This window comes from Mustela nivalis (genome assembly GCF_964662115.1).
Source record: "Mustela nivalis genome assembly, chromosome: 16".
In the NCBI taxonomy this organism is placed as follows: Eukaryota; Metazoa; Chordata; class Mammalia; order Carnivora; family Mustelidae; genus Mustela; species Mustela nivalis.
This window is the reverse complement of record NC_139035.1, coordinates 23,578,095-23,592,274: the sequence shown is the minus strand read 5'-3', so window position 1 is coordinate 23,592,274 and position 14,180 is coordinate 23,578,095. Positions and strand designations below refer to the sequence as shown.

General features: G+C 36.4%; 1 protein-coding gene across 4 annotated transcripts in view; it reads left to right on the top strand.

Moving 5' to 3' along the window:
- The window catches only part of RALGPS2 (Ral GEF with PH domain and SH3 binding motif 2), a 158,340-nt gene that overhangs the window by 32,086 nt on the left and 112,074 nt on the right, over window positions 1–14,180 (top strand). For all 4 annotated transcript variants that reach the window (XM_082704089.1, XM_082704088.1, XM_082704091.1 and 1 more), the window contains exons 2-4: window positions 4,588–4,734; window positions 9,908–10,012; window positions 11,290–11,340. In XM_082704089.1, coding sequence (XP_082560215.1) covers window positions 4,678–4,734; window positions 9,908–10,012; window positions 11,290–11,340 — 213 coding nt within the window. In that variant the 5' untranslated portion in view covers window positions 4,588–4,677. The remainder of the gene's footprint in view (window positions 1–4,587; window positions 4,735–9,907; window positions 10,013–11,289; window positions 11,341–14,180) is intronic.

Sequence of the window (14,180 nt, the reverse complement as noted above, 5' to 3'; positions counted from 1 at the left end):
TTTATTCATTCACTCTTTTATTTATTTCTTATTTTTTAAGATTTTATGTATTTGACAGAGATCACAAGTAGGCAGAGAGGCAGGCAGAGAGAGAGAGGAGGAAGCAGTGCGAGCAGAGAGCCCGATGTGGGACTCAATCCAATCCCAGGACCCTGAGATCATGACCTGAGCCAAAGGCAGAGGCTTAACCCACTGAGCCACCCAGACACCCTCACTCACTCTTTTAACAGATATTTATTAAGTAGGTAATTGAGGTCAAGTATTGTGTTCATGTTCCTGAGTGAAAAGATAAAAAATAATGGTTTTTCTGTCATGTTTTGTTCTAAATACGGGTTTCTAATATCTAGGAATTTTAAATGCATTAGGGGAATACACAAATAAATCAGTGGGAAAAGATGGCATTAGAATTTTGACAAAAGAACAGTGGAAGCAGAGAGGCAGGAGACTAATGAGAACTCTTCAGGAAGCCGTGGGGGTCTCATACAACCCTGGGCATACATCAGAACCTTTTTCTTTTTCAATTAGCAATAATCGCGCCTCGGATAAACCTCATTGGCTATGATACTGCCACTGCACAAAGCTGAGAACCTTTTTCTTTTTCATTTCTTTTGTTAACTTGAACTTTTTAAGGATGGAAAATAGCAGATATAATCTTGCTTAGTGTTAACATTGGGGAGGGGGGAAGCACCAGACTCCCTGCTGAGCACGGAACCTGATGCAGGGTTCCATGTGGGGCTTGGTCCCAGGACCCTGAGATCATGAGGTGGGCAGAAGGCAGATGCTTAACCGAGTCACCTAGATGCCCCCAGGCTGTTTAAATCTTTGGGCCTTTCCCAAGTGTCAGGTAAAATATATCTTTAATACTTACTTAAAAATAAATGTTAAAGGAGAACAAGTTCTATAAGAAATTTTAAATATTGAACTGCAATTATGGTGTTTTAATATTAACCTGTTTTTTTCTCATGAAAGTTATAAGAATATTATTAATTAGAAGATGTAGTTTCTGTTGTTGAACCTGTTGCTTCTATTTTCACCTTTCTTACAGTTGTCCATTTGAGTTTCTTAATGTGGTTGTTTGTAAGGGTGTTAAAGTGGTTCTCACTTTTGTAAATAGTGCTTAAAATAGTTGTATTTTTCTCTTTCTCCAGAGTTTTCATAAGGGGAACTTCTAGGACTAAGTTTTTAAGCCAAAGTGTGTAAGCATGTCAATTCTGTATTGTCTGAATGTTTCCAAAGAAATTGCTCTGATGAATTGCATTTCACTACCATTTCCCTTATGATTGCTTAACTCTTTTACAGTATGTCTTAACTATTAAATTTCTTTAGCATAATATTCCTAATGATGATAGCATAATTTATTTTAGAAAAGAATATGTAACTACTGCTATGAAATGGGGTTAATCAGTGAGAAGTTGATACTTTGACTTTAATCCTTTGTTCATTTGGTTAAAAAGTACTGGTTAAAAAGTACTGAGAAGGTGAGGTGTTCAGGAGACTGAATAAGCCTGCAATTTAATAATCTAGTTCTATGACTTCAAGGAAGGAACTAAATCTACACATTTCAGATTTCCTGTTTGGGGATTATATTTCTTGGAGAGAAGAAATATCCTTGGTTTTGGATTATAATTGGTTAGAAAGAAGCAATATGCTTGTTTTAGGATTTAAACCCAAAAGAGATTAACTCTCTGTAGAAGTTTTCAGAAGAGAATAAGTAAGAAATAATTTAATTAAGAAAAGAGCTGTTGTGATGTTGGTAATTATGAATGATTGTGCCATTCATAGCACTAGGAAAAACATGTATTTGTCTTTAATTTGAACTTTCCTGTGTGCAAAGCACAGAAAGCTCCTGAAATACATACTAAAAAATAAACCCATTTCTTTCTCCAAGGACTTAGTGTTTTAATGGTATCATATGAGGTTTGTTATTCTTCAGCAGTATTAAATACTGTTGACATCTAGTGCATTTATAAATAGTTCTGAATATGATTTTCTTTAAGGTATGCTTTGCTGTAATTACTGCTTTTTTTTTTCTTACATGTAATGGGTTTTAATATAACCTTAATATTTATGGGCTATTTGAGTGGCATTTTAATTAAAACCAGGCAGAGGAAATTTAATTCTTTACTTATAGTTTAAAATGTGTAATGTCTTGGGCACCCGGATGGCTCAGTTGGTTGAGCGACTGCCTTCAGCTCAGGTCATGATCCTAGAGTCCGGACCCCTGTTCAGCATGAGGTCTCCTGCCTCACTCTGACTTTCCCCCTCTCATGCTCTCAAATAAATCTATCTCTCTCTCTCAAATAACTAAATCTTTTAAAATAAGACTGCTTAAAAAAAAAAAAAGTCATATAGTTCAACAATACATAATTTTTATTCCTGATCTGTATTACCTCATTTTCAGTAAATAATAGTAATATGTGTGTGTGTGTGTGTGTGTGTATACATTTGAAGCATAGTTTTTTAAAGAATGTTTTTCCTTTAAAAATTTAATTAAAATCTTTTTCTTAACACTAGGGGGCACTCTTGACTTACGGATTCATACCTAAATGAATATGCATAGACTGGAATGAAATGAAACTATTTGAAACCATGTCATTAATAACTGAGTGGCTTCAGAGAGAATTTGGATTATCAAGCTCATTTTATATAGCAGTGTAAATATAAGTTGATCCTTAATAGTGTCATAAGGATAATGAAGCTTACTAAATGAAATGCTGTAGATTAGAGGAAATTAAAGTATTTCTGTGCTTTTGCATTGATTTTCTAAATGAGTCTAAATGGTTTAAAAAACCCATTATTTCTAATATCTTTCTCATTTAAAAAAGAGTCTAGCATCATGTTTTGCTCTTAGCAGGTACTTAGAGTATATCTGAAGAAATGAATATTAATTTAAGATGTGACTAAAGGCTGCAGTCATTAGTAATAATTTTTAAGCATTGAAAACCAGCAATATGTTTTGCTACATTCAGAAAACATTTTAGGCATTTTCATTCACTGTATTTGCAATTAGGATTTTGGAGACCTCCACCAACATATATTTTGCCAGAGATATATTAAGGTTTTTGTCTTCTTTAATTTGAAGACTCTGTGGAATTTCAGCTTTGTGTGGTTTAAGTAGATAAAATCTGCAAGGTCGTTATTGTGCCCTTACCACATGTTAGCACTGTTTTGTGGGCTTTGTATATATATTCATTTCTCCTCACTCCAACTCTGGGAGGTAGGTACTTACTGTTACCTTTAATAGATAAGGAAATTGAGCCCGGAAGAGTTAACTGTTTGCTGGGTTCAAACTTGGGCAATATTGTTCCTGAGTCTTTTAAATCACTCTCCTATATTGCTTCTCCAGAGAGAGGAAACTTAGCATCAAGAGAACTACTATTGCTATTTCAGACTCAGTTTTTAAAGTTGGTAGAATTTAATGTACCTAATTTATGGGCATTTCTCATTTCTCTTATGCAAAAGGGTTCTTGAAATTAAAAGTTGGAAAGGGGCCCTGAATCACTTCGCTCCTGTCATTTTACGGAGAGGAGGAAATTCCATCCCAGAAAGGTGAAGTTAACAACATAGTGCTATACAACAAGTTACTTGTAGAAAACACAAGTAAATACTCTGACTTATAGTATAGTGGAAAGAAATGTGGTGTTGTGGAAATAATATTTGACTAGAATTTCAGATGGCTTCAATTTTATTCTTGGCTCTTCATTTATTGGCAGAGGCTGTTTCCTTGTGTTATGTGAGCATTAAAAATGTCCTCCTTAATTTAGTCTTACTGGCAGTTGTAAAGATCAGTGAGATAATGATTGAAGATACTTGATAAACTTTAAAACTCTGTACAAATAAACATACTGTGGTCACTGTGTGACACGTTTCATATTTTATTATCAGTTATTTGTTCTGTCTTCATAAACCAGTTTATCAGCAATGGTACACTTACTGTTGTCGCTTTATAGATGTCATTTATTTATTTATTTATTTAAGATTTTATTCATTTATTTGACAGAGAGAGATCACAAGTAGACAGAGAGGCAGGGAGAGAGAGAGGGAAGCAGGCTCCCTGCTGAGCAGAGAGCCCGATGCGGGACTCGACCCCAGGACCCTGAGATCATGACGTGAGCCGAAGGCAGCGGCTTAACCCACTGAGTCACCCAGGTGCCCCTATAGATGTCATTTAGATCCTGCAAGATTTCTTGAGTTACGCCGTGTGTTACTCTGCCATGTGTTGTCTTACACTTTTTATTTACTAAGAACTAAAAAAAGTTATTGAATTTTTCTCACAATAAGTGAAAATTTATACTTATGCTTTACTGATGAAGAACATAGCAGTAACATGTTTTGAGCATGTTTTGAGCAGTAGCATGTTTTGAGCGCATTGGGTGTTTCTGACCATTGGAAAAGAGCATCTAAGATGGTCCTTGAGCTGAATTTAGTAATTTAGCTGAAATAAAAAATAGATTTCAGTAAAGTTTTTTATTTCTTGGCAAGTTCTCAATACAGTGTTTTATTTCTTGGCATGGTGATAAGCGTGGATTTGTTGTTTCAAACTTCCAATAAGACATAGGTTTAACATTTTCTGTTTATTTTTTACAGGAATAATAATGTATTTGTGGCCTTGGACATTGAAGCAGTCAGTCTTCTGTTGCTGTTAACATAGCGTTAAGGACTGATGTTGTGGGAAGCATGGACCTGATGAACGGGCAGGCAAGCAATGTTAATATTGCTGCTGTTGCTTCCGAGGTAAGACATTTGAGAAGGTTAGCTGCAGAGTTTCTTACCTGACATTCTAATTTTTTAAGTATTATGGTTGGTCACAGATTTAAATCAGAACTTGAGAAGAAGAGCTATAAATTTTTTAGTTTTAAAAAACTTTTAATTATGCCATTCACATATTTACTGTACATCTAGAAATTATTAATCCTTATCCATTTAAGATACTTGACAAATAATGATTACTTAAAACTTTTTCTTGAGTTTAGTTTTAAAGGATACATAGAATGTCTTTTTAGGGTGTTTTTACATTACATGAACCTTGAGGCCAATAGTACAAGTGAGAATGAAAGATTCTTTTATTAAAATCACATAATTTTGAAACCATCTAGATTCTTGATTTGAGGCCTGTTGAAAGAGTCAAAAACCATTGGCTGAAATGTTGGAAGGGATGTGGTTTAGAGTGTAAAAGATGGAGGTGAAGACTGAGCTAGATGCCCATTTCTCTGGTTGACGTGCTGTGATTTTACTTGTGCTTCCTATTTTTTTTTCTTTTTTTGCTTTGTCTTTAAATCCAGGGTACTTGCCTGCTTTCCTTAGTAACTTTAGTGTAGCTCCTATATTTCTCCTTTATTTTTCTCTTACAATAGAGGATGAGAATAATGTCTATGACCTTTTACTTCCTTAGTCTCAAAGTTCATTAATAACTTCAACTCCATTTTTCTCCAGCCAGTTACTGAGGCCTTGGTAGCAATGAAAATAGTCTAAGTCTATGGTTTTGATGATTCTCCTTATGCTGGTGATTTCTTTATTTCTATCTCTAGCTCTGGCTTCCATCATACATTTTTATTAAACATTTCCGATGGACCGGACATTTTATGTATAATACGAACAAAATGAAGTTACTCATTACTGTTCTGCTGTGCACCCTGTAAAGAAAATAGTGCAGCCCCTTTCTCTGACTTCTGTTAATAGCATCACCGTGTCCCATCACTGTCTGTCTCATCACTGTTTCCCTGCCATCTGAGTTTAATCTTTAGATTTCCCCTTTGTGCACCACAGCCGTTTGCTCATCCCAGCGGGGAGAGCACACTGGCAGAAGTTAGAGCCTTCTGTAATGTTATCATGGAAGCGACAGCCCATTTTCTCTCTCATGTTCTGTTGGTCACAGTCCTGCCCACTCCCAAGTGGAGGGAATCACACAAAGATGTGAGTGCCAGGAGACAGAGACCATCACTTGGCAGCCGTCTGAGAGCCTGTCCGGACTTCATCGCTAGGATCCAGTCCTTTTCTCCTTATTTCTTCCAGTGCCATCTGAGTTTGGCCATTATTTCTTGTTTACATTATTGCAGCAGGCTTTTAGTTTGATCATGTACTTCCATTCTCTGTTGGTTTTGGTCCATTTGACTGTAATTCGATTTTAATATTCTTAAAATACAGCTCTTAAGCTTTATTGTATCCCCAAACTGTCTGTTGTTCCCCTTTGCCTACTAATGAAATACAAATGGCCCTAAACCTTTTATTCAGGACTTCCTCGTCAAAGTGACTCTAAATTTTCTTTTTAATCAGTTTAACCCCCACTAATTATTGACTTGAAATTTCATTCTAATGAAGGAATACTACATCTTGCTGATGTTTGTATAGACCATTGTTTTCTCCTACTTTTGTTACAGTTTTCTCTATATCAGTTTTTCTCGGTGGCATTTCTCTTCTCACTCCAATGTGCCCCTCCTTCTCTGCACAAAAAAAGAGACTTGGCTGTCTTTCAAACCTATTTCAAATGCTACACTTTCAGCAGAGTCTTTTCCTGATCCCCTAAACAGATAGCTTTCCTATTTTGAAACTATCAGTTAAAAAAAACCCACTTTTAAAATAATTTTTTCCATAAATTTATACATCGCTTTTCTTTCTCCATGAGAAAGGGATTATATTACATGTTTGTATAGATGTCTAATTTTATATGTATGTTTACTTGGTATTTTTATAATCGTATTTTTTGAATATGTTAAATGTGTATGTGTGTGTGTATGGCATTTATAACTATATATCTAGTATTATAGGAAATAGTATATAATTATTTGTTAAATAAAATAGATCATTTTACTTCTGTAAAAAAAAATCTGTTACCTTTCCTAAGGACTAACATCAGGCCTCAGAGTAGTATAATTTAGTACTTGGTAAGTGGACAAAAAGGCTGTCTTTTAAATTTTTCTACACTGTGGCAAGAAAGTAAAACTAAAAATACATATTTTCACCTTCTCTTAAAATACAGACCTATTAACATATCAAAATGCAAATGTCGCATAAATCTGATAAGCTTACAGAATGGATAAAATACTTGATCTGGGTGATGGACTTCCCTGTCTCAGTAGCTTTATATTTAACTTGTACTAGAAGCTCCTGACATCAGAAGTTGGAGTGAATTTGTTTTTCAGCTGTTGAGAAGTATCAGTGGTTTTTAGTCTTGTCTTGAATAAAGAATTACTATTATTCCCTTAGTGGACATTATGTGTAAGTACTGTGTAGCTTATCAGTACCAGCTTATTTATTGGTATTGGGGAGGCAGATGGAAGCATCAGGCTCATAATTTCTTAAGCCTCTCCTAACAACTTACAAGAAAGAAAAAAGGAAAGTGATTACTTGTTTTGATAAGTAATGAAATTGCCATTACGATTTGCTGATTTTTCTTGAATGAGTTAAAAACTTGGAGAAAGTTATGTTTAAAGTTAATGTCTTTACTTGACAGAATGTATTTAGTTATTTGGTCAGAAACTGATGTCTGATGTTAAGTTGATACATGTTAAATGTGTCTGATAGTGTTAAACTGATGTTTAACATTATGAATAAATTTCTAAATTAGTCTTGGGATATAAAATAATAAGCTAGCCATAATTACAGAGAATAAACACGTGGAATAAAATACTATGTATAAAATCTGATTACGGGACTTTGGGTTTCTGCTCATATATGTAAAAGAGGTTGAAATTCATAATTATTGACTTCATAACCTGAAAAAAACTAAACAAACTGAAACTCAGTAATTCTTCTTAGCTCTGTCAGAAAATTGATGTCATAGAGCAGACTGACAGTGATGACTCAAAAACTGGAGAGAAAGGCAAGTAAAGATTTAGTTTACCAGGAGAAGAAATCACTGAAGCCAGAAATGGGTAGGAACACTTAAGCTATAGTTGAGAAATTGTGGGAGGCTATGGTGTGGACACCTTGAAGTTAGAAACTCCATTACCCAAGCCCCTACTTTTGTGTTTTACCTCTAGAAGCTCTGCCAGGTTCTCACAGTGAAGATCAGAGAAAAAGCCCTTCCTGTTTCTAGCAGGGGGAGGGGAAAATAATCATTTTGAAATGTTCCCAATGCATTGTGTTCTCCCCGACCTCAAGAGAAACCACTTCACCAGAGCCTGATCTCTTTGGAGGATGAGAAGTACCCAACTCCAGCCCCCTCCAGCCTTTCTTTCTCACTTTTTTGGGGATTGGCAGTGGCTGTGGGGTATTGAGAGGTATTTGAGGGCACAAGCCCATTAAAAGACCTGACTATAGGTCTTACAGAATACTTCTCCCTCAGTACTTTACCACCATGTAACAGGGCCCTTGTGAATAATGAAGGAGTATAGCTGAACAACTGGCAAGGCACAGATTCTATCCAAGAAGGAGTTTCTAGAGAAACCAAAGAACGACACTAGAGGAAATTGAAGACCCAGACACCTCAAGTACAACAAACAGTAAACACAGCGTAACTCCTGCCTTATTCAAGCATATGTCCTTATACTAAAGGCCTATTTACCTCAGTTCCTATTATCCAATAAATACATTGTGTCTGGTTTTCAGCAAATTATAAGGCCTGCTAAAAGGTAAGAAAAATACATAGTCTGGAGAGACAAAGCAGGTAACAGAGCTAGAGTCAGATATGGCAAAGATTTTGGAATTAATCAGACTGGGAATTAAAATAACCATGATTAATAATGGTAAGGGCTCTAACGGAAAGAATGGACAACTTGGAAGAAAAGATGAGTAATGGAAGCGGGAATATTGAAATTCCAAGAATCAAAAGAAAATGTTAGAAGTCAAAAACATTTTAACAAAAATGAAGAATAACATCCATCAGTTTACCAGTGGACTAATGGTCAACAGTCAGCTGACAAAAAAATTCACGAGCTTTTATGTCAACAGAAACATCCCAAACCGAAATGCAGAGGGAAAATAGAATGGAAAAAAAAAAAAGGAATAGAATATCCAAGGACTGGGAGAATGACAGAAATTGTAGCATGCATGTAATGGAACTACCAGAAGGAGAAGAGAAAGGGGCAGAAGAAATACTTGAAATAGAATAATGGTTGAGAAATTTCCCAAATTAATGACAGGCCCTTCCTTTGAAATGATTTTGATAATCAAAATTGCTAATGAAAGTGAAAGAAAACAAAAATGAGGTGTAAGGACAAGTGCCCAAAACTGATGTCTCACAGCTGCTAGGCTGACATGTGTATTATACATTGGTAACTGAAACTTTGGGAGTTTTTTGTGCCATTGACTATAACTTAATATCCTGCCTCCATTTAATAGAGCATGATCTGAATGTTCTTATGGTATAATGCTCTGATTTTAGCCCACTGAGGCAGAATACATTTTTATTTCATGGTATAGATGTGGAAATAGAACAGAAATAAGATTTTCAGAGCCAAAAGCCACTTTTTGTTCTACATGTAGTAAAAGCAACTCTGAACTTGAAATAGTAACCTTAAAGCAGAAAATCCTTAAATTTGTAATATAATAAAAATAGTAGCAATTGTCCTATCACAGGTGCACATCACTTAGCAAATATGATTGAATTATTTAATGAAGTCTTGACTGTTTTCTTATGCTTTAAGTTATGAAGTTTGTCTTTTTCTTTAATAACATTTCTTCTCCCTAACTTCCCTTTACCTCATTTGAGAATCATCAGTCTTGCTAAAATCTTTAATTTCTGTAAGCTATGGTAGGATATCAGGATGAAGAAACTGACAGACAAGAAGAGGACTCTAGAACCCAAGTTAGATTTCCGGTTGCCTGACCCTGTGTCTAGAGCTCCTTCAGCTAAGCAGCGTGTTGTCCGCAGTGTTAGACTTTCCTTGGTATTGAACGCCGATTGAGTTTCCATCGCATTGACTGGGAAACAGTATTAAAATGGCTGCATTTTCTTTCAATTTAACAGAAAAGTAGCAGTTCCGAATCATTAAGTGACAAAGGTTCCGAACTGAAGAAAAGCTTTGATGCTGTGGTATTTGACGTTCTTAAGGTTACACCAGAAGAATATGCGGTAAGCCTCCTCCCCCCATCCCCCGCCTCCAAGTTTTTGCACATACCTTACACATTGATGCTGTAGAGCCAAGGCGCAGAGGAGGTGCAGGGAAGCAAGCAGAGGGATGAAAGGGAAGGGAGGAATTGCTGTGGAGAGCTTTAGAGCAGCTTCCTACCTTAAACCTTCAGCTTGGCGGGAAAGAACCTTTATTGTAGGTTTTGCCCCCTGCCTGTACCACCTCTCCAAGCCAGCCAGCTGTGCTTTATCGACCCATGTAAGAAGTATTTTTACATTTTTGTAAATTAAAGAAACGGAAAAATGAAATTTGAAGGCATTATTGCAATATCATGAAAGATACCTGGAAAAACTTTTATTTCTTAACTGATGTAAATGTTCACTGAAGTTCTCTTTCTCCTTTAACTTGTTAATAGTACGTCTTAATTTGCTGTTGTTGAATGCTCTTGCATTCTAGGAATAAACTGTGTTCGGTCATAACATACTATTCTTTGGTGTATTACTGAGTTTTAGTTTTACAGCTGTAGCCTTAAGTGAGACTAAGATAGGTCCACAGGTGTGTGCAGTCCCAACAAGACCGGTGCTCCAAACCCTGAGCTCTGGGGGCAACCCATGTGTAGTCTTTTGACATGCATTGCCACGAGAATACGTGACATTGATTTTTTTTTCAATTTATTTATTTATTTGACAGAGAGAGATCACAAGTAGGCAGAGGCAGGCAGAGAGAGAGAGGAGGAAGCAGGCTCCCTTCTGAGCAGAGAGCCCGATGCAGGACTCGATCCCAGGACCCCGGGATCATGACCTGAGCCAAAGGCAGTGGCTTAACCCACTGAGCCACGCAGGTGCCCCGACATTGATTTTTATAAATGGGGAAGAAAACTTTATAAAACATCAGATTTTATATTACTGTTTGAGGAAATACGACTTAATAATCACCATAATACTGCTCCATGAACCAGTAGATCTGATTTTTTGTTTTGATTTTGATTTAATGTATGACTGTGTCCAAATTTTTAAAATCATTTTTATTTTCTAACTATACCTCATTTATGTCATAAGAAGGTATGAATAGGTATGAGATAATTTCAAATAATCATATTTAATAATGGCATAAGGGCATGTTTTCATTTCCTGTAATCCCTTGTAAAATTGCTACTTTTTTCTAATAAGAATTTGAGTATTCAATGTATTTTAGTATAGAATATAATTTTAGTTTAAAATATATGTCATGTTGTAGAATTCCTAAGGACAAATTATCATTTTTTTACCTTTTATTTCAGGGTCAGATAACACTAATGGATGTTCCAGTATTTAAAGCCATTCAGCCAGATGTGAGTAGTTTTAAGAACTTTCCTTTTAAATATACAGAATGGTTACTAATAATATCCAAAAACAAGTTTTAGAAATGTCACATTCATATTAGTGTTTAAATGTTTAAAGCTTTTGATGTGACTGTGCATATAATATTCAGTCTTTAGAAACTCATGTGGCAGTCATAGGTAAACATCATTGAGTCATAGGTAGGTAGGACTGTTTGAATCATTTTGGTTGGTTAGGCTTCCTCTTAGACGGGTGAATAGACTTAGGTTGATTGATTTACCCAAGGCTTTGAAGCTTTTTCATAGGACATTGGGAATAAGAAACTGGGTTTCAGGACTCACTCCAGCAGTTTTTTTCCTTACATCTTTATTTATGACTTTGTAATATGACAGTGGTTAACATTTTGGAGAGAAAAGGGAGGATCATGGAAGGCATTTCTTTTTTTTTTTTTTTTTAATTTTATTTATTTATTTGACAGAGAGAAATCACAAGTAGATGGAGAGGCAGGGAGAGAGAGAGGGAAGCAGGCTCCCTGCTGAGCAGAGAGCCCGATGCGGGACTTGATCCCAGGACCCTGAGATCATGACCTGAGCCGAAGGCAGCAGCTTAACCCACTGAGCCACCCAGGCGCCCCAAGGCATTTCTTACTTATTATACTTCTACCTGCTGGAAGCCATTTATTAACGCTGTGTGTGTGTGTGTGTGTGTGTGTGTGTGTGTGTGTGTATGCGTGCCTGAGTGTGGTAATGTCTGTTTTACTGATGAGCAAACAGGATGACAGCTTTGATGCACAGTTACGTGTAGGAATTGGGTTTTAGACTCTAAAAACTGATGCTTTTTCCACTCTTAATAAGTAATATAAGTATGATTTTGTACCCCAAAATTGAGTAAGTGATGAGGCACCTGGATGCCTCAGTGGTTAAGCATCCAACTCTTGGTTTCAGCTGATGTCATGATCTCAGGGTCTTGAGATCGAGCCCCGCATTGGGCTCCACTTTCAGTGAAGTCAGCTTGAGATTCCTCCCTCTTCCCTCCTCCTCTGTCCCTCTGCCCAGTCACATGTATGAGTGCACACATACTCTCTAAAATAAAATCCTCAAAAAAAAAATTCAGTATTCAGTACCATAAAATAGATAATTTTTTTTAGATCTTTTGGGAACAAAATATAGTATATTTGTTGTATGTACAAGTAGTAGTGGCCCTGAACACTAATTATTATAAGGAGTTGGAGAAAACATCTGTGTCTTAGGTGGTATAGACAGTATTAGTCTTGTGACTTTCAAGTAAGTTACTTAATGTCTTAGCATCTCAGGTTTGTCACTTACAAAATGAAGGGCTGGGCCTAAATGATCTGAGTCCCTTCATTTCCACAATTCTGTCTTTTCCTAACATTTACTCCATACCTGAGAATTGTCTCAGTAGAACCATTAGATTAGGGATAGGAGAAGCAATGTGTTCTACACGTAAAGCAGAAAAAGAAAATGGCTTTTGTAATTAGATGACAAAAACTGGGCGCCTGGGTGGCTCAGTCAGTTAAGCATCAGCCTTCAGCTGAGGTCACGATCCCAGAGTCCTGGGATCGAGCCCCACGTTGGGCTCCATGCTGCCCCTCCCCCCGGCTTGTGCGTGTATGTTTGCTCACTCACTCTCTCAAATAAAATCTTTAAATAAAAGACAAAAACGGAAACATTAATTTCTTCACATCCCTGAACAAAACAAACTAAATATTCTTTACAAAAATTATGCTTTCTTTGCCCTGAAATTTGGCCATCTTATCCTTTGATATATTTTTTCCTTTTGAATAAATGGCAGTGGCCATGTTGCTATTTCCTATGAGATTAGCGCTATCCAGTGGAAGTACAATGTGAGCCACTTAACGTAACTTTACATTTCCTAGTAGCCATATTATGAACTAAAAATGAAACAGATGAAATTAATTTTAATTATTTTAGTTAACCTACAACATCTGAAACAGAACCACTTCAACTTTTGTAACATTATTGAGGTAGTCTCTAGTCTTTCTTTTTCCTCTGCTAAGACTTGGAAATTCAGTGTGTACTGTATAGTGAGGACACATCTTTGCAGTAGCCACATTTCAGGTTCCCAATAGTCATTTGTGCGTTGGTGGTATAGTGGTGAGCATAGCTGCCTTCCAATAGTCATTTGTGACTAGGAGCTTTGGACATTGAAGTTGTACATAATGATTACTGAAGACAGAGAATTCAAGTCAGTATGGGACTTTTATATTTTCCTGGGACATCTAACACTAACTTGTGAAATTTAAAAGTGAACCTTTGGCCTCAATCCCTTATCTAACTTAATACCAGTTTCACTGATTTTTTTTTTTTTTTTTAACATTCTAAGTGTCTTGTCTATGCCTTCTCTTTCTGCTCCCAACATCCCAGTCCAAGCTGCCATTTTATCCCAACTATGTACCTCTTACTGATCTACCTACATCTGCTGACCCTTCTGAAGTCCTCTCTGTCCAGCACCCATGGTAATGTTTTCAGACATCGAAATCTGTTCATATGATCCCTCTTCTTAAAACATTTTAGTGGCTTTCTGTTGCTCAAAGGATAAAGACAAACCATCCTAATATGGTCTACAAATTCCTCATAGTTTCCGGTCTAGCTGCACTGGCCTTTTAGTCCCTGTCACCACTGATCTTGTGCATATCCTGATTAACTCCTATTCATCCTTCAGTTCTCGGACCAAGTTTGACTTTCTCAGGTAAGCTTTTCTTGTCTTCCTGCAGATTCTCCTAGCACACTCTGCTTCTTCACTGGATATATCAGTTGCAAGTTTACACTAATGTTTTGTGATTCAGCAAGTATTTGCTGAGTGTCTGTTA